This window comes from Pteropus vampyrus, unplaced genomic scaffold (genome assembly GCF_000151845.1).
Source record: "Pteropus vampyrus isolate Shadow unplaced genomic scaffold, Pvam_2.0 Scaffold36, whole genome shotgun sequence".
Lineage (NCBI taxonomy): Eukaryota > Metazoa > Chordata > Mammalia > Chiroptera > Pteropodidae > Pteropus > Pteropus vampyrus.
This window is the reverse complement of record NW_011888817.1, coordinates 9,981,279-10,001,800: the sequence shown is the minus strand read 5'-3', so window position 1 is coordinate 10,001,800 and position 20,522 is coordinate 9,981,279. Positions and strand designations below refer to the sequence as shown.

General features: G+C 43.0%; 2 protein-coding genes and 1 pseudogene across 2 annotated transcripts in view; 1 reads left to right on the top strand and 2 right to left on the bottom strand.

Annotated features, from left to right (window-relative positions):
• Positions 1-11,601, bottom strand: part of ZSCAN20 (zinc finger and SCAN domain containing 20) — an 18,338-nt gene extending 6,737 nt beyond the window's left edge. Inside the window, exons 1-5 of the mRNA XM_023529340.1 lie at positions 11,491-11,601; positions 5,060-5,574; positions 1,311-1,479; positions 617-693; positions 280-364 (exon numbers count right to left, since the gene is read on the bottom strand). Of these exons, the coding sequence (XP_023385108.1) occupies positions 280-364; positions 617-693; positions 1,311-1,479; positions 5,060-5,476 (748 nt within the window). The 5' untranslated portion in view covers positions 5,477-5,574; positions 11,491-11,601. The remainder of the gene's footprint in view (positions 1-279; positions 365-616; positions 694-1,310; positions 1,480-5,059; positions 5,575-11,490) is intronic.
• Positions 789-907, bottom strand: LOC111738317 (annotated as a pseudogene).
• Positions 10,893-17,105, top strand: LOC105290698 (60S ribosomal protein L7-like). The gene is given in 3 exon segments (XM_023529431.1): positions 10,893-10,937; positions 16,270-16,759; positions 16,762-17,105. Coding segments are annotated over 3 exon segments (777 nt in total). The 3' UTR covers positions 17,004-17,105.
• The last annotated feature ends 3,417 nt before the right edge of the window (positions 17,106-20,522 follow it).

Sequence of the window (20,522 nt, the reverse complement as noted above, 5' to 3'; positions counted from 1 at the left end):
GGTGAATGTACCGAGAAAATAAAGGTAACGAGCCCTGAGGGCAGGCTCTTAGAAGCCATCCTGCCAGCCTCCATCCTACCAGCCTCTATCCAGGCAGACTCCACTCCCCACAGTCCATCCCTGCCATCAGTGTTGGCTACAAAAAGCATGTCTTCTTCCTATCCCTGAAATTCCACAGACTTCACAGAGCCACAAGTCGTAAGGGAGTGATAAAACGCTCTTTGGGAACTGAGTGTACTGGAAATCCAACATCTTCCTCAGCAGGTACTGTCTCCTTACCCAGGGACATGCCGTTCTCACAGTTGTCTCCTGGGGAGTCCTTGCGAAACTCCTTCTCAGCATGTCTGCCAGGGCCCAGGGCTTCCTGTGGGATGTACAAATGTCACTGACCCTTGAAAACTGCCTGGGAACCCCACCAGGAAAGATAATGGGGACACAGGGATACCGGGTGTGAGGCTAGCACTGTAAGGAGCAGTGTGACTAAGGAGCAGCCCAGGGGACTGACACCCTGAGTCTTGTGCACTTTTGCTGAGGGGAGGCCACAGAGAGAGAAGAGTACAGGGGCAAGAGCACAGGAGAAGTAATGACAGGAAAAGGAGAACAAACGGCAGCTTACCTGGGACGCAGCTGTCACCTCCCAATCTCCAACGCTCCCCATCTTTGGGAGGGTAGGGACTCGGGGAGTGAGGACGGCTGAGGAGAAGAAAAAGACTCTGAAACCCAAGCTCTGGTTCCCAGAAAACTATGCCCTCTCAGGTCCAGCTTTGTTTTTGTTTTTGTTTTTTTTACACCTACAGCACCTGGTCTTCCTAGGTGGTCTCCCATCCAAGTACTAACTAGGCCCGACCCTGCTTAGCTTCTGAAATCAGATGGGATCGGGCTCGTTCAGGGTGGCATGGCTGTAGACAGGTCCAGCTTTCCAAAAGCCATGCTTGGGTCAAACCAAGACTATCCTTGTAGCCGGAGCAGATTTCCCCTTTTCCTTCCCTTCTAGAGCATCTAGCTCCTACACTGCTTTGGGTGATGTGCCATGTGTGAAATGGCAGCCCGGAGCTCCTATGATCACCACCGCGCCCCATTACCAGCCTGAACCTGCCACATGACTCAGCTATGGGGGAGAGGGGCGGGGGGGGGGGCAAGCTGACACCATCGAGAGCTTCACCCTCTTTTACAATGTTTACTTGCCTTAGTGTATCCAGTAGACATTCTATTCCCTGCCTTGAATTCTAGACACCTCTCCTCCCCATGTACCCTTCCTTACCAAACCCCTCACTCCTCTTCCCTGCTTGTCCCTGATTCTTGGTACTCACCACTCTCTTTCAAGGTCTGGGGCACCACCTTGGTGTCTAGATGCTTGGGAAGGTCGGGGCATAGGTTCTTCATGCACTGCCTCTGGGGCTGTTCCTCGGGCCAATGATCCGCAGGAGATTCATGCACTACCTTTAAGGACCTGGTCTCCTCTGCACGCAACTCCACTTCCTACACACAAGATGGTCAAAATTCCCAATCGTCAGTTCAGTAAGACCAATTTTAGTAGGCAGAAAATGTTTTTTTTTTAGCACAACTGTGGCCCAGAGGTTAGCAGGCTCTTTTTAAGACCCAAAGATGGCTCAAAGTATGAAAACAAAGCCACCAGACTGACTTCAGTAAATAGAGCATTATTTAAACCCCCAAATGACTAACGTCTTCTTCAATGCAGGGAGGCTATACAAGTATCTCAACGAGGCTGCTACTGTTCAAAACATTTCTGAATCGTAAAGAGATAAATCATGTAAAATTATTGATATTAAAAAATAATCACTAAACATCGAAAACAGGTTGTTTGATTTTTTAGTTATCAAAAAAGGACAAATGTTAATCAGGTTTACATTAAAAAGCAAAGAGAAGCAGAAAAACAGATATAAATATAACTCTAAATGTAATTGCTCTAAATATTCCTGCTGAAAGGCAAAGAAAATAAAAAAATAAACATAAGATAAAGGAGGGACAAGGAATTACGGATGGAATTTTAAAATGAAAAAAAGAAAAAAGTATGTGCTATTTCAGAGAGGCACATCTACCCTTAGAACAGAAGGGTCGGCAAAGATAAAGCACCATAAAACAGAAGTGGCAATTCATTTCAATGTAGAAGTACTCAGAGATACAAAGAATATGTGCAAAATTAAAGGGAATAATCAGTTAAAAGATGATATAACCCAATTCAGCATTATCAAAGCCAATTTTTTATCTCTATCTCTCAGTTTCAAATTCAGAAATAAAGGCTGAGATGTTATTTCCTCACCCTAAAACCCCAGTAGTATTACAATCTCATTGCCTTACCGAAATAATTCACTTTAAAAAATGTATTTTGATTTCTTCAGTAGGTATTTTCAAGACTTGCATGGTGCAAAAATAGAAAAAATATATACGGGTATATTCAGTGAAAATACCCCATCCCAGCCCTGTCCCCACACCATGTGCCCAGTTTCTTCCCTCACCCATCCCTACAGGAAACTACTGTTCTGCATCATTTTACATACATCTTTATGTACAAGCCACTGTAACTACACATTCTTATTTCTTCCCTATTTTTACACAAAAGGTAGCAACTATATACACTGCTCTGAACCTTATTTCTTGACTCAAAATAATAACATCCATCTTCATCAACTTATTGATTTTGACAAATTTCTCTCCAAAAATCTTCTGGCTGATCTCAAAAAGAGGATGTTTACCACTAAGAAGCTATATAGGAATGGGCCATCAGCATAAAAAGCCATTCCAGATAAGGAGATCCACCAATGTCCTGTGTGGTTCACAGGGAGAAAACCTCTGCTTATCAACATTCTTATATGGTTAAGACAAAAAAAAAAAAAAAAAAACTCACTTTGTTATAGTTATAATCTTACAATCCACAGCAGAACTGTGACTAGACTCCACAATGACCCTCACTCCCAGCCCTAGCTCCTTCATCTATTGCTATGCCTAAGCACAGATTCTGATTTCATGGATGGTAATAGTGGACATAGAAAGAAGTGGACTCAAGTGACAATGAGGAAGAAAAAAATCAGTAGGCTACTGGTTGGGGTAGAGATGAACAAAGAATCCATCAAAAATACCTATACACCATACAAAAGTCTGCACATGGATGTTTACAGCAGCTTTGTTCATAATTGCCAATACTTGGAAACATCCAAGATGTCTTTCTGTAGGTGAACAGATCAACTCTGGTACATCCAAACAATGAAATGTTATTCAGCACTAAAAAAAAAATAAGCTATCGAGCCATGAAAAGACATAGAGGAAATTTAAATGCATATTACTAAATGAAAAAAGCCTTTCTGAAAAGGCAAAACTGTGAAGAAGTAAGATCCATGGTTGCCAGAAGTTAAGGGGAGGAATGAATATGCAGAATGCAGAGGATTTGTAGGACAATGAATGAAACCATTCTGCATGATACTATAGTCATTATACAGAACCGTACAACACCAAGAGAATACCCTAATGTAAACTTACGCACTTCGAGAGATAATGATGTGCCAGTGCAGGTTCATCGATTGTAACAAAGGTACCTCTCCGGTGGGGATGCTGATAAGGAAGGAGGCTGTGCGTGTGTTGGGGGGCAGGGGGCATATAAGAACTCAGCATTTTCTGCTCAGTTTTGCTGTGACCTTAAAACTGCTCTAAAAAATAAAGTCTATTTTATTTTTTATGTTTACACACATGATGGGGAGAGGAGGTCTGCAAGAGGGTAAGGACGTAATAAACAAGTTAAAAATCGCAAAGCAGCAGAGCTGAAAGATGTCTTTAAGGAAAATACCTCAGAGGTCATTTATCTCAGGAAGCATTGACCTTTTTTCAGGTGGTGGTTCTCTTTGAGGGCCATAGTTAATATATTTGGTTCCATTATTAAGACTTGGAAAATTTTTACGTGCAGAGAATGTAAGTTACGTATCTTGCAATGTTAAGAGCACAAGCTACAACATATATGTCAAGCTCCTTTGCTTCTTAACAATTTGTTTTGACATTTGTGAACACTCAGGAGCAGGTTAAAAATAAAAATCACACAAAAAACGCGAGATAAAATTCCATCACTTTTTTTTTTCCTTCAATTTTCAGCTCACAGGGGTATAATCTGAGAACTTTTATTATAGTCTAACCCTCTGATTTTACAGATGAAGAATCATAAAGACTTTCATTTAAGTCAATTCTCATCTCTGGGTCTCAATTTTTTCATCTTCCAGCTCTGAAGTCCTAAGACTTCCATTTGTTTCTTCGCTGCCACTTAAGGCAAATAGCTGGTTTCTTTAAAAGAAATCGCATGGGAGGGTGGAATGCTATATTAAAATTAGGTATGCTTTCTCTTACTTAGTTCTGTAACTTTAAATATTATGCTTTCTGTATCTTCAATCAGTTTGTAAAGGAATCCAAAAAGCAAAGTCACAGACCTTAATTAAATTTTCTCCCTCTAATCTCCCATCTGCATATTTTACAACATAGAGAAAACCCCTGCCGTTCACAAGGGATATGTTCTCAGAGCTATAATTTCCCCCAACAAAGTGTGATTTAGTATCACAAGAATTACCAACCACAGAACAAGCAGAAGCAAATAGAGTTATGTCAAGATGAAGGTTCTAGGTGGCTGGCTCAGCCTACAGCCAGCTAAAGGGCTGCTTCTATGTAAATACCAGCTCCAAAGCAGGATCCAAATCTGTGTCATAGCAAATTATAAATTATATCATGGGCCTTCAGGGTCTCTTGCAAACTGTCGAAACTGTAATGTTAAATCCACAATACTTTCATTTCAATATAAATTTGGACAAGTTACTTACCTCTCTGAGTCTGTTTACCCATTTGAAAAATAGCAATGATAACAGTACCTACCTTATTGGGTTGCGGGGTTGATTAGATATGAGCAACACATCTAGAAAGCTTAGAACAGTGTCTGACACACAGTGAGTGCTCAATAAATGTCAACTGCTCAATTACAATAGTAATTATTATTTTGGCAATCATTAACCTAATCACATCCCTGCTGCCTTGCCTGACCTGCAAGGCAAGAACAGACTATTTGCCTCACCCGCTGTCCTGCAGCCCGGGCCTCTCGGTGCCAATCCTCCACCAGGGCCACCGCCTCCTCGCCATTCTCAGGGTGGCGCGCCTGCACCCAGGCCTGGACCTCCCGGGGTAAGATAGTCAGGAACTGCTCCAGCACCAGCAGCTCCAGGATCTGCTCTTTGAGGCGGATCTCTGGCCTCAGCCAGCGACAACAGAGTGCCCAGAGCTGGCTGAAGGCCTCGTGGGGTCCACCTGCTTCCCTGTACTGGAACTGCCTGAAGCGCTGGCGGGAGGCCTCACGGCCAGAGACAGGGTCATGTTCCTTCTCCCGGGGTCTGGATTCTGATCTCCACGTGTCCTCCTCCAGTTTCACAATCAGAAGTTCATCGAGCTCTGCTGGGGGAGAGGTCTGGGCCTGGGATTGCAGGGCTACAGCCATGCTCTATCCTGGATGCCTCGCTTCAGCTGGGTTGTCCTCATCCAGCGTCTTCCTGTGTCCTTCAAGGGGCTCCTGGAAAGGAAATGCTTCCCAAGGCTCTGAAGGCAGAAAGACAAAGGACAGAGTGAGCAAGAGGACCCAGGAGCTTCACTTTCCTCACTTCCCACATACCCACCACTGCCTCTACTTTGGGCGAGGGAGCTAAGAGCTGCCCCTTTCCCATAAGCTGGAAGTTAGACCACTATCTGGCACCAAAACCAGCAGCCAGTACACCGGAGGAAGACAGCACAGTGTCAAATCCTCTGGGACATGCTAAATGCCTTAGCCTGGCACCAAGGCCTCCATGATCTGGTCCCAACACAGCCTTCCTCCCTCTACACGTGCCCAAAGTCTGACCTTCCTTCCTTCAAGTTGGGATCCAAACATCAGCCCCTTCAGAAGTCCTTTCTTCTTCGGCATTAAAGCTTTAGTCTTCCCCTAAGGATGCTCTCCTTGCAAAATCTCCCTCACTCTACACTCCCTCTTGGTCATCCTACCTGTTTGGCATTTTCACCATCTATATGATTCCCAAAACTTCAGCCAGGACCTGATCCCAGACCTCCAAATGCCAAAATCCAACCACCTATGGGACATTTCCACTTGACTGTCTCTTAGGCTCCTCAAACTCAATAGGCCAAAAACTGATTTCATCATTTTCTCCTGCGAATCTCTTCTGGAGGTCTCCAGCCAATGAAGGCCCTACCTTCCATCAAGTTACTTGGTCATCATCTTTCTCCAAGATTTCCCACATCTAATACATCACCAAGTTTTGTCCACTTGGCTTTCTAAGCATCTATATCTCCAGTGACACCACTTCCGTCCAGAGAATCATCATGTTTATCACTTGATCAGCCTCCTACCTCATGCCCCTGCTTCTGCTCCCCTCGCCCCAACCCCTGGTCCATTCTTTGCACAACAGACTACAGCCAAATCTGACAATGTCACTTCTCTGCTAAACACTCTTCAATGGCTTCCCATTTCCCTCAGGATAAAGTACAAACCTTGCCCAAGTCTCCACCTCATCTCTTTACCATGCTCCCACTAGTCACAATGTTTCAGCCTGTAGTTCCTACATCGAGCTGCCCTCTGAATCCTCCCCACATGTTGGGGTCTCCTTTGGGAATAGTCTCCTCCCTTTCTTCATCTAGCTAGGTCTCAGCTTAAATTCTACTTTTGCCAAGAGGCCCTCCCTGTTCCCTGAGACAAGATCCAGTCCTCGGCCACAAGCTTCCACGCCACCTTACGGTTTCTGTATCATTACCCTGATCGTACTTTATTATAATTATTTTCTCACTAGATCAAAGGCTTCCTAAGGGACCTGGCACAGTGCTCGGCACATAGGAAGCATTCAATAAACAATGAAATAATGGTCAACTAATGATGGTGACGTGTCATGAAGCAAGGATTATAATTAATCCCTTTCTGTGCACACTAGATTAAAAAGAATGACCTTCTTACTCACACCAGAGGAATTCTTTTCTCTTTATTTCCATCTCTGTGACACCTGCCACTTTCTAGGTTATATCAGAGGGATGCGTGTACATGTGTCCCCAGAGAGATTACAGCCTCACCGAGGACAAGGATTATAGCTTACTTCTCTTTTTTCCGCACTCTTCCTGCCCCCACACCCACAATAAGCGTAGTGCACTAAACACAGGAGGCTCTCAGTAAATGCTTGTTGCGTGAACTTGCATGAATGTCTGGGGCTGCTTCTTTTACACAATAAAGACTCTGACAACACTCGAGCTAGGTTATCTAGAAAAATGAGCTCTTTGTCATTCCAAACATATCTAGATCACATTAAAAAAAAAATGCCTACTCAAAGGAGGCTATTAGCTGCTTCCAAGTGCGAATGACATAGCTGAACTGAGAATGGAGGGACGCGGGTATTTTGATTTTAGGCCATCTGACCAGAAGTTCTGAAAATAAGGCATGGGTGATGAAAACCGAAGGCTTGTTCTAAAGACCTCCACATACTTAGGGAGAGGCTAGGAACACAATTCATGACCACCTGGCAACTTCCTGCTCATCCTTTAGCTATCGGCTCAATGTCATAACATTTGTTAAGAGTTCTTTGACATGTTCTCGTCATGTCCTGCCCTCATTCCTGCTCTCCAAGAATCGCCTCCCCAGTCTTGTGGTACCAAAGCAGCTGGCATATAACTCTAATATAGGTATTACCCTACACTATTGTAGTTGCCTGTCCTTACATCTGACAGCCCCCATTAGACTGCATTACTAGGGCCAGTACTATATCTTACTCACTTCTGGATCCACAGTGCTCAACTCAGTGTCTAATAAATAGCAGGGTCATTGGAAGTTTTGTTGCCTTTTATTAAAATAATAAATCTGGTACATTAAAAACCTAATGGGCTATGGAAGGTCCATAATTTACATTGAGTTAAAGAGTTAACCTTTCACGAAATTTCCTTTGTAACTGCAACCTTAATGGTGCACTTGCCCAAACACATCTGTGTCACTCTCACACAAGAACTAATTCACCAGTCATCTACAGAGTCCCACCAAGTACCTTGCACTGAGCTAGAGAGCCAACAGTAACTAGGACAGTCTCTACCTGCATAAAAATTACAGTCTAATGAGAGAGACAGACAACAAGCGAGCAAAGAGGTTTGTACTCCTGCACAGAGTGAACACTACAACAAAACAGGCAGTTTGTAGTTCCACCAGACCCAAAGCTCAGAGTCTCAGATAATAGGTATTTTCTTCTGGGAAGACTTAAAAGTCCCAAAGGTTATTTTCAAATACAAATCTGCAAGATGTTTCTGCTACTTTCTTAGATAGATATAAATAGCAGCACATCCACAGAAGGAGGTCAACACGGTCAGCCAACAGCAGGGTGACTTCACACAGAGATGACAGAGGAAAAACAGACAAGGGCATTCCTCAGTCCTGAGACCAGGAATATCGGGGCCTCACTAGGATCAGCAGCCTCAAAGAGTCCCCATTTATTGGGTGTTCATGAGATGTCAGGCCTGGTGCTAAGTGCTCTACATTCATAATCTCAGTGAATTCTCCAGGCAAGCAAGCGTCATTAGTGTTGAGCTGCATTACACTGATCTATAACTTATACATATTAAACTACATACAAACAGGAAGAGAGAGAAAGGATATAATTTAAATACCGCACCAGTCCCATTCACTATGTGTCTATTCCAGAGTGTAAGCATGTGGTGTTCTTACCCCTGAATGCTGGTCCCCAGGTTGGTCTGAGTTCCCTCAAGCCTCTCTTTCGACTGAGTGTGAGCAGAATGTCTTTCATACAGCAGGATTCCTAATCATAGGATAAATCTTTCATCTAATGTTCAACTGAGAAAACCCAGCTAGGCTGGTTAGCTTATTGAAAGACAGCATATTGGTTTCTAAATGGCTCCTTACCAAAGGATTTTCAAGTTGACTGCAATTTTTAGCTAAATGTAATTTTTATCTTCCATGCTGACTTTAGAATATCATTATCATGTAAGGTATGACTCCATCCTCAATTTACACATTGGGAACTGAGCTTCTATGAAGATTCACTTAAGGTCACACAGCTAGCAAGTTAATAGAATTGGAATCTAAGCCCAGATGCATTTTCTTCTGCCGTTTCTTTTTTGTTTTGTTTTGTTTTTTTAACTACACTACATAGCCTCCTCTAGGTCTGACAGTCATCCAAACTCAATGATTGACAGAGTAGAAAGATCAGGGTTCTACTTCCACTCCTGCTACTTACCAGCTGTGTGACTTTGGACAGGTCATGTGGCTTCGACAGCTGTCTATCTAGACTACAACTTACAACCTGATCCTACTCAGAAGTTGCCCCAGGTTCCCCAAATAGTACAATGGGAGTGGAGCAAAGGAGTAGAAAGATTAGAATCAGTGGCTACAAATTTAAATGGCTACAGAGGCCATGACTGGAGTGGGGACTGTGGCTACTATAGAGCACCAGAGGGACGACTGGCCCAGTGTCCACAGGCCTTCCCATTTTTCTGAAAAGCTAAAACTTTGGATTTTTAAATATTGGCAACCAAATCAAAATTGTTTCAAACACTATTAGGATTAAACAGCATGATGGTAGGCTTCATTCAGCATGTGCTGTCACTTCACCACCTTTCAGCTAAATGATTTCAAAGGTTTCTTCCAATATCCAGGAAGACCTAGAATGGGTATAGATTCCCCTAAGTAATGAGGGATAGGTATTGACTGCTGTCAAAATCAGATCCCTTTACAAACACAGGGAAGCTGACAGGCATCCTGGCTTCTGGAGTAGCGAGAATAGATATGGACATGAAGAACCCACCCACTAAACAAGAGGATGTGAAGAGATCTGCCCCAGTCCTATGGGAAAGGCCAAGACTGGTCTGTGACCTCCAAAGAGAGAGTGAGAATTCCCAAAGGCTGTCAAGCTCACTTGGCTGATGTTCAAGGCTATTACTTAAGCAGTTTGACCTCACACTTAAGGGCTTAAACCAGGGAAAGTAATGGTTTCATTTAAAGCTCCAACTTCAGTCAACTGTGCTAAGGACTCTGAATCCCATGTGAATGTGTGCTGTGACCAATTAGCTATGACTGCCAGACACAAGAAGGGGAAGTGGCAGCACACATTTCATGTATTTGCCACTCCTGGCTTAAACTCCCAAAGGCAATGAATCAGCTTCCAGCAGTAACAGACCTGATGGCAGAAGACTAAAGCTCATGCCACCCGAAATCCACTGGAAGAGCAGTCTTCAAGCCTGGTATATCAAGGCTCACCCTGGATGATCTTTATTCACACATTCATCAAGTGGTTACTACTCTGGATTGGGCAATGGAGAAACGGAGGTGACTCCTGTCCTGGAGATGCTTAAAGTCCAGTGGAAGGGACAAAAAAGTCAGATAATGATGATCAAATTTGGAAAATGCAGTCAAAGGTCTGTGGGAGCTGGCAGGGGTGCCGAGGAAGGTGACTTTACCTGCTTAAGGCAATTGAACAAAGTAACATTTGAGTTGGTTCTTGAAGAAAGAATAGTTCTCTTGGCAGAGAATGGGGAGGAGGGGAAAGTGTATATGCAGAGAACAGCATATACAATGATGGAAAACCAAACACCCTTCCCAAGAGATGGAAACTTTTACAGCCCTGGAGTGTGGGATGCATGGAAATTAGGCTGCAAGGTAGTTTATGAAGGGTCTTGAATATCTGGTGTTTGTACTTAGTTCTATAGGTGATGGGGGCTGGGTGCCAATGAAGGTTTTAAAGCACAAGGCATAATCAGATTTGTGAGTCAAAGAAATCACACTAGCTACAGTTTGTCCAGGGTAGGAGGTGAAAAGATAGCTTCAGCAAAAACCTTGACAAGGAAAAGGCAGACTCAAGGCACAAAGGAAACTGAAAGATCCCAAGATGCCTGAATGTGGAAGAATGCAAGAGGAATCAGAGGGCACCTGGGTAATGTGCGATTCACTTCCATCAGGCATAAGGAAAGAGGTGCAGGTTTAGGGCCGAACATAATAGCCAGTCCCACCCACTGGATTCCAGAGGTCACAACCATCAGAGAAAGTGTAAGGGGGTAACAAATTAAATATTTGTTCTAGGTGGGCAGGTAGAGGCTGGAACACTATTTTTAAGGTTGGAGTTCGAGCTCAGGCCCTCTTATCTTCACTTCTTGCCAGGGCCCCAGAACCTTCTATCTTTCCTTCTGTAGTCTCCAGACCCTTCTAAGACTCTCCTACCTCCAGAACCTTTCTCGGTGTCCTCACCTACAGACCCTACGACCCTCCTCACTCCCAGGGCCCTCTAACTCCCTCCTCATCCCCAACCCCTCTATGACCCTTCCCATCTCCAGACGCTTCATCCTCTGACCGCTCCTCACCCCCCACCCACACATAAAAGCTTCTTTCTCTCCTCTCATTTTCCCCGGCCCCCTGTGACACCACCACCTCCTAAGACTCCAGCCCAGAACCTGAGTCTCAGCTGCCCCCGCCCCGCCACCCGGACTCACCCACCGAGACACCCACTTCACAACGGGGCGGAAGTGCTCCAGGGTTCGCGCAGGGAATGCTGGGACGCGGAGTCCGAACGGCGCCACCCCGGGAATGGAGCGTCTGAGACTACAACTCCTAGAAGGAACCGCGCGAGCGCCGATGAGGGCCCTCTGCTTGCTGCCCTTCAGATGTCGTCAGCCAATAGACGTGTCATCTTCTCCGGGTCCTCGGCACCAGAACACATCGGCATAGGTTCCAAGCGTGAGGGCGGGGCCTGTTGCGATCCTGGTCCTTTCCACAGGCTCCGAGATAACGGCACCGCCCAGTGGGTGGGCACTCGAGCCGAAGGAGTGGGTTCTGTTGGAGGGGACAAGCGAGAGCCATAGGGAGGAGATCAAATCAGAAACAAGTAACAATGACAGAGGGTGACTAGAGGTGACCAGACTGGTAGGTAGGAGAGAGCTGGACAATTATAGGTTCGATTTCCAGCTCATAGTTAAACTGCATGACTTTGGATCAATTGTTAATCTCACTTTCTTCACCTGTAAAGCAAGGATAATAACAGCATCGGAGTCTCTGGGTTTCAATGAATAAGACAACCAAGACGATTAGCTCCGGGCGTGGGTCTTAATAATGCACAGTGAATGTTACCTATTATTATGTAAGTCAGTGCAGAGCATGGCACTTCGTGGGAGTTGGAAGAATGCTAATCATTGTTAGAATAATAATATTCTGAATAATTTTAATATAAATGCAGTTGCTTGGTACCATTGTAAATACTTTAGAGTATATCAGCAATCTAACATGGGGTTGACAATGTGGGTTCGTAGTCGGACATGGATCCAAATTCCAACCCAACTACTTTCTAGCTGTGGCCTTAAACGAATTGCGACATCTCTTTTGTTTTTGGGTTTTTTCGTCTTTAAAATGCAGATAATATAATAGAACCTGCATTGCAGGTGTTGTGAAGATTAAATGAGATAATGCAGATAAATCATGGACTCTGGAGTCAAGCCGCTTGTGTCTGAAACTTCTTAGTTTTAAATGCAGGTTGTAGACCTTGCTACTCACTAGTAGTGAAATTTCGGGCAAATTAACCTCTTTATGCCTCAGTTTCCTCATTTGTGAAATGGGAATCAAATAATGGCATCTACCTTATGGGATTTGTGAGAAATAAATGGGGAAAAGTATAAAAAGAGTTTGGTACATGGCTAGCAGAATGAGTTTAATAATTATTGGCTATTATTATTTTTAATAATGGTTATGAGACTGTGGTGAAATTGACAGTACCTGGCCTATGGCAAGTGCTCAAAGCATGTTGATTATTGTTAAAATTAGGGGAATTCTATATCTTAGTTTTAATTATATATTTTATATATATGAAACGTTCCAACTTATTTATAGTAGTAACTCATGCGATTTTGTTTAGTGAATAGAGTAGCAACCTGTAAGTACTCTATTATTGAAGTCTTACAACAGCCCTATGAAGTGGATAGTATGACCCCTAATTTACAAGGAGGAAATGGGGACTTGGACAGATGAAGTGACCTGCTTAAGATCATATAACCAATAAGTGCCAGGGCTGGGATTTGAACTGCTGGGCGTGGGACTCCAAAAGTTTTTCTTCTCACCCCCACACTGCTTAAAGAAAAGATCACCGATGCAGTGGGGGTGGTGTGAGTAGAGCGAGAGACAGTGTGGCACTGTGAGGTGCTAGAAGGGCTGGAAATATTTGACAGTACGTCAAGATCTGCACCTGGAAAGGCGACTTTGCAGGGTCAAGTAAGGACGTTCATTTCAGGATCAACTGCGGTGAAGAAGAGGAATGGAAGTGAAGATGCACAGAGAGAGACACTAGAGGGCGCCCCTCGCCTCTAAATCCAGCCTGGAATTGTTCTATGGTTTCCCCCATAGCCTTTGTCTAATGAAAGTCTGGCAGTTTACAGAAGAGGAAAACGAAGATCCCAAGAGGACAAATGTCCCTGGCCAGTGTCATATAGAAATAAACAAGAGAGCCTGAACTAGACCCCACTTCTCTGCTTCAGCATCCACCAAGATTTTTTTTCTGTTTATAGCTGTCTGTCAAGACCCTCTCAGTGCTGGTCCAGCACTAGGCTCTAAGGATGCGCAGATGAATCAAACCTGGTCCCTGTCCCCAGGGCCTGATCTCCAAACTTTTCCGATCAAGTTTCCTATTAGTAAATTAGTACTATTTTCTATTAGTAAAACATTTTTGAACACATACTCTCAACATATGTGTATTTATTTCCTTATAAATGATATGCATATCCTACATATATAATTACATGAGAAGCTAATTTTATTGAACAATTACAATGCATTCTTAGGTCCTGCTCTCAGTACTTTATACATATTAACTCTTTTAATCCTTACAAAACCCTTTGAGGGAGGATATAGCTCAGGGCCTGAAGAGGAAACGATACAAAGGTTCAATAACATAACAAAGCCAGTTGGCTAAAAGGCAGTCAGGCAGGGCAGCTTCAGAATAAAATGGGATACAAAAAAATAAAATAGAAGTTTTAATATTTTCTCCCTAGTGGCTCATCTTGTGCATCCTCCTTTGGAGACCCCTGCTCTAGAGGGCCAAGGACCTGTGAGGGTCAGTACAGTGTGACCAGTACTTGGAGAAAGGGAAGTGGAAGAAGTTGTGGGAACCCAGAGGCTGAGAGGTCAGGAATGGCTTCTGGAGAAGGAGAAAGTGATAACTGAGCTGAATCTTAAAAGAAAGAAAGAAATCGTGGAAAGGAACAGCACATACAAAGGTCCAGAGGCAGGAGCCTATGGTATTCTGGGAGCTACAAGTAGTTTAGCACGGCTGGAGCACAGAGTGCCAAGGGGGTGGGTTTACCCTCCCAGTGCTGCTATGAGGCTCGAACGAGATGATAGATATGACCACGCCTTCATGTTTTTATTGAGGGAACAGGCAATCAGTCTCCTGCCTCCTGGACAGCTTCCCAGCTCTTTGGTCCTCAACTGTCAATTCCCCTAAAATTCAGATGGCAAAAGGAGCCTCTCTGCCCTTTGATGATCTGGACTTGGCCTGGGCCTCATTTCATAGCTTAGGAGTACTCACAACCCTCTTTTCTTTCCTATTTTCTCCCTGAATTTCTCTACTTTATTTCCTCCAGGCTACAATTTCTGTACTCCAACCCCTTCACCCTCTTCTTTATGTGGGTTTCCATCAAAAAAACAAAAAGTATAATTAAGCCAATCATTTCATGGATTTAGTAAATTTACTAAGGATCTGGATATCTTGAGATTTTTTCACATACATCATAGCCACCTGCCATCCCCCAAATTTTCTTAGCCTCCTGGGCATTTTCCAAAGCCTGTGTTCCCAAAGCCACCAATCGATCCTCTCTACACACACAGCACCCCCATCTCCCACCGGAAGCTCAGTTCAGTCTCGTGCACTTATTATACCCACTATATCCCTGCCAGGCTGGCTTGCCTTTCCTATCTCCATCCTCCAGCACACATGCACTGACTCTAGCCCAACCCAGACTGCCCTAGCCTGCTCCCCATCCAAGCCCAGAAGTCATTCTTTCTTTCATCTTCCTTGGGCCACACACAATAGTCTCCACTGCAGAGTAGCCAGCCTAGTCTATGGTAGCAGGGGAGCTGGGAGCGGGAGACAAGCTCTAGGAAGATCGCAGCAGCACTCAGGAGTAGGGGGCAGCCAACAGTAAGGAGGTGGCCAGGCGGAGCTCCAGGTGGAAGCGTGGGGTGTGCAAGCCCTGGCAATTCTGCACACAGAGTGTGACCCAGCTGCCTGCTATGCTCTCTGCCACATTGTCAGCCACACCCTTGCCTGGCTCAAAATCCCACTCAGGGAGGCAGAGGCGCAACCCCTGGCTACCCTCCAGAGTAGGCAGAGGCTCCATAGAAAGGGGAAAGGAGATTCTTGGGGTGGCCCCCAACTTCTGGCTGGTACAGCTGGTGTGATATACTATGTGCATGTATGTTCTGGAAGACCACTCAAGCCAGGGCCGCACCCAGGCATTGGCACACTGGCAGGTCAAGGATGCACCCAGAATACGTATGTACAGGGGCATCTGGGGACTATGGTCCCGGAGGCTGCCATCCAACAGGAGGCCTGTTTCCCCATCTAACGCTAAGACCTGGAGACTGCCCAGACCCTGGAAAGCAGCAGCAGACAGTGTCTCCAACCCCATTTGGAACAGATGTATGTAGCACATTGAGCCTGGGAAGCCCACCCACCTGCTCCTCGAGCCGCACTGGGAGGGGCTGGGCTTAGGACTGCAGCTCTTGCAGCTTCAGCTCCTATAGGTTGGACAGCCCTGTGATGCAGCAGAGGGTAATATCTTTCTAAGATCTTTTATAGGCAAAATAACACACCAAAATGATGCCTTCATGGACATTTTATAATGTTCTACATAGAATATTCCAAAAAACCCAAGATTTATCCAAGAGGACTGTAGGGCTCCATTCCTTCCTTTCCAGGCTGGGGCTAGGAAGGTAACTCAAGATGTACCATAAGCCTAAAAGTGAAAAACAAAATAATAAATATTTTAAAAGAAAACATAGGAGAATATCTTCACGGTCTGGGAATAAGCAAAATTTTTCTAAGTAGGCCACAAAAAGAATTAGCTATAATTTTTTTTTCATAAATTAGATTTCACCAACGCTCAGAAATTCTGTTCTTAAAAAGATAGAACTCTTTTTCCGGCTGGAACCATGGAGGGTGCAGAAGGGAAGAAGTGGCAAAGAGCACAGCAAGCAGCTAGGTCACGCTCTGCATGCTCGATTACTAGGCCCTGCACACCACAGGCTTCCACCTGGAGCCAGAAACCCTTAAGAAAAAGCGAAGGAATTTCGCAGAGCTGAAGATCAAGCGCCTGAGAAAAAAGTTTGCCCAAAAGATGCTCCAAAAGGCAAGGAGGAAGCTTATCTATGAAAAAGCTAAACACTATTACAAAGAATATAAGCAGATGTACAGAACCGAGATTCGGATGGCTGGGATGGCAGGAAAAGCAGGCAACTTCTATGTACCTGCAGAACCCAAATTGGCGTTTGTCATCAAGATCAGAGGCATCAATGGTGTGAGCCCCAAGATCCGAAAGGTACTGCAGCTTCTTCGCCTTCTCCAGATCTTTAATGGCACCTTTGTTAAGCTTAACAAAGCTTCCATTAACGTGCTGAGGATTGTGGAGCCGTATATCGCCTGGGGGTACCCAAACCTGAAGTCCGTCAATGAATTGATCTACAAGTGCGGTTATGCCAAAATCAATAAAAAGCAAATTGCCCTACAGATAACACATTGATTGCTCGTTCTCTTGGTAAAGATGGCATCATCTGCATGGAGGATCTGATTCATGAGATGTACACTGTTGGAAAATGCTTCAAAAAAGCAAACAATTTCCTATTGCCCTTCAAGTTGTCTTCTCCATGAGGTGGAATGAAGAAAAAGACCACCCATTTTGTAGAAAGTGGAGACACTGGCAACAGGGAAGACCAGATCAACAAGCTTATTAGAAGGATGAACTAAGGTATCTACCATGGTTATTTTTGTAATCTGGTCAGTTATTAAACAGTACCTGTTTCAATTGAAAAAGAAAAAAGAAAAAGAAAGAAGATAAAAATAAATAAATAGATAGATAGATAGATAGATAGATAGATAGATAGATAGATAAATAAATAAATGAGCCACACGCCAGAAAAAGTTATTTGCAATACGCATGTCAAAAAAACACTCATAATTGTGGAACAGAATAAATATTATTTGGAATTACCCATGGGCCAAAGAAGGAACCATAATGAAAATCAGAAAATATTTTAATTGAACAAAAATAAAATACTACGTATCAAAACTTGTGGGATAAAGCTAAAGTAATATTTGTGGGGAGACATACATACATCCTTAAATGTTGCGTTAAAAAATAGTAAAATCTAAAAATCAGTGAATCAAGCAACAACTTCAAAAAATTAGAAAATAATAATTTGCAGTTCCCCTGTTAGGGAAAAACAGATTAGCTCTTCTATCATAAACACCTATAAAACTGGACCAAAGAATGTTGACGTTAAGATAAAGAGATAAAGAAGTACAATTTAGTAGTTACAAAGCGGTCATGGGAATGTAGAGTACAGCATAGGGAATATAGTTTCCCCCAAATATATGAAACAACTGCTTTCAGTTACTGGGCAAACTAACAATGTAGGATGGTGATCTCTGCAAGAAGGGAAACGAATGAGGGAAGCTCCACGGTTGCCCTGACTTTCTATCTGAAGGCATTTACTGAGCATAAGAAGGAAGAGGGATCCCAAATATAGCATAGCAGTCTTAGTGAGCTGAGAAAACAGAAGGTTAAGACAACTGTAATTTGTGAGACAGATTATACAGAGTATACAGTAGGGAACCCAGTCAGGTCACATCTTAATAATAGTGTTAACCTAGCCTAAAGCATGAGCTTAAAACCAAGTGTTGAAATGATCAAAGAGACTCACAAATAGCTGCTTGCCCAAATAAACGTCAACATTCTTTTTAAAAATTATTTTGTATTAGTTTCAGGTATACAGTACAATGATTAGACATTTATATAATTTATGAAGTGATCCCCCCAATTACTCGAGTACTCATCTGGCACTACACACAGCCATTACAATAATATCGACTATATTCCCTATGCTGTACTCTACATTCCCATGACCGCTTTGTAACTACTAAATTGTACTTCTTCATCCCTTTATCTTAACGTCAACATTCTTTAAAGGAAAAAAACAAAACCCAGCTTCTCAACAATATAACATTCACAATGTTCAACATCTACTAAAAAATTTACAAGGTGTGAATAAGTAGGAAAATGAGATCTACAAGCAAGAGAAAAATCAATCAACAGAAACATGCTGAGAAAAGGTGGAGGTGATGAAGTTAACAAAAGTGTTAAACAAGCTATTATAAATTGTATACTCATTAAGGTAAAAGATTTAAAGGGAAACATGAATATGAGGGAAGAAAGGGAATATGGTTGTTAAAAACTAAATTGAAGTTCAAGAACCAAAAAATTCAATATCTGAAATGAAAAGTTCACTGGATAGGATTAATAGATTACACACTACAGAAAAAATTCTGAACTTGAAGGCCCAGAAATAGAAGCTGTCTTAAGTACAAAGAGGTAAGTGGGAAAATGAACAAATGACCTGTAGGATAATATCGAGCAGTCTAACATACCTGCAGTTAGAGTCCCAAAGGGATAAAAAGGGAGGGGAAGAATAAAGAAATAAGAGCTTAAATTTTTCCAAATTTAATGAAAACTTTGAACCCACAGAGCCAAGAATTTCAGGAAATCTTAAGGAGGATAAACATAAAGAAAACCACAATAAAGAATGTCAAAGTGTTGAAAATAATTAAGATGTTAATCTTAAAAGTAGCTAGAGGAAAATGACCCATTACATAAACAGAAAACAAAAGACAAGAATTGCCACTACAGTAACCCTATGTTGCTAGAACTACCAATGACGCAGATCTCTCAAGAATTTAGATTTTGTTTACCTGACTAAGTAAAAAGAACAATCAAACAAACAGCAACAACAACAGTTCAGGTGCTAGATTAAGTCAAATAGAACATAAAAGTTTTAGTGGAAAACGGAAGTAAAATATGACATCAGATAAAAAGGATTGTAACATCTTAACTTTTTTTAGTAAACTACTGTTTAGTCCAGACTATAGTCAACCAGCCAAGCAAACAATTCGAACGCATCAGGCTACTCAAACTAGTCTATTGAAATAAAGATCTCTGGTAAATGCATCCATATCAATATATTCAGTGCAATCTAAAAGTATATTGCTCTCTCCTTGGTCTAGTACACTCAGGGTTGATTTCCATAAGTATTCTTTAGATTTTGTCAATATAAATGAGCAAAACTTTATCCTTAGTTGCCTCTCCTCTTGGGTTTGACTTGGGTAATTGCCTTCTAGGTATACTAGAATCTGATGCTGGTTGTACATCTCTAGACTTTGAAGAAGATAGTTTTCTATTTGCACCAGTTCTGGGCCTGTTCCTCAGATCCATTTCTCTCCTTCTCCTCCTGTGCTCCATATCACAGGTGAGCCAATACCTCCAAGTTATATTTTCTGCCTTCTGTGTGAAGTTGGAGGACAGGAGAAAGAGAGAAGCCAGAACATCTTTTCCCTTCCTTCTCTGCTTTGGCAGCACCTCCAACAACAACTACAATTCTTCCATGGTTCCAGCTCCTGCGGGGCAGGCCCGGCATAGTTCTGGCTTCTATTGATTAACTCTGGACCCCGGGCTCCAGTAACTACCTCTTCCCCTTGTTCCTGACTCTGTAAGAAATTCAAGGTTCTTCCAACACAATCATAAAAGGCCCTTAGCTTTTAGGTGGACACTTGAGCCTAATAATTAGGATATGAACTTGAAGTCTCTGTGCCTCTCATGCTGCTCTAAAGCATAGCCACTCAGCCTCTTAGAGCCTTGCTTTCGATGGGCACTTCATTCCAGGTAGCTAGAAGTTTTCATTTAATTGACTGTTTCACCATTATATGTCTGATCTGTCAGAGTCCCATTATTTAAAGATGGATTTTCACTGCCCTTGGTCCCAACAGGCCCAAATAACCAATTCTTATTTTTCTCCTCTTTTCCTGAAGGTCCGTTGTCAGCAACCACTCCTTGTACTCACTTCTGCATAAGTTGGTGTTTAATTATATGCAACAGAAACTTGCTCTGGCTCATTAAAGCAGACAAAGAATTTGTGAAAAGGATGTCAGGTAGCTCATGGACTCTTCACGGGGCTTGAGAACCAGATCCATAGCCACACAGTCAGGAACAACACCCCAAATTATTCTGCTGATCCAGTAAGGACAGCATTTCTACTGCCGCTGAGGCTAGTTTACACTCCCAATCCCCCAGAAATTAGATGCTGGAGCTGCTGCCCCTGTACCCATTACCAAAAATGAATTCTACTTGGTTCCTACTAACATTCTCTAATGTTAGTATCATATGATTCAAACCTTCTCTTTGGGGGAAGTAGGACTTACATTTTTGATGAGTTT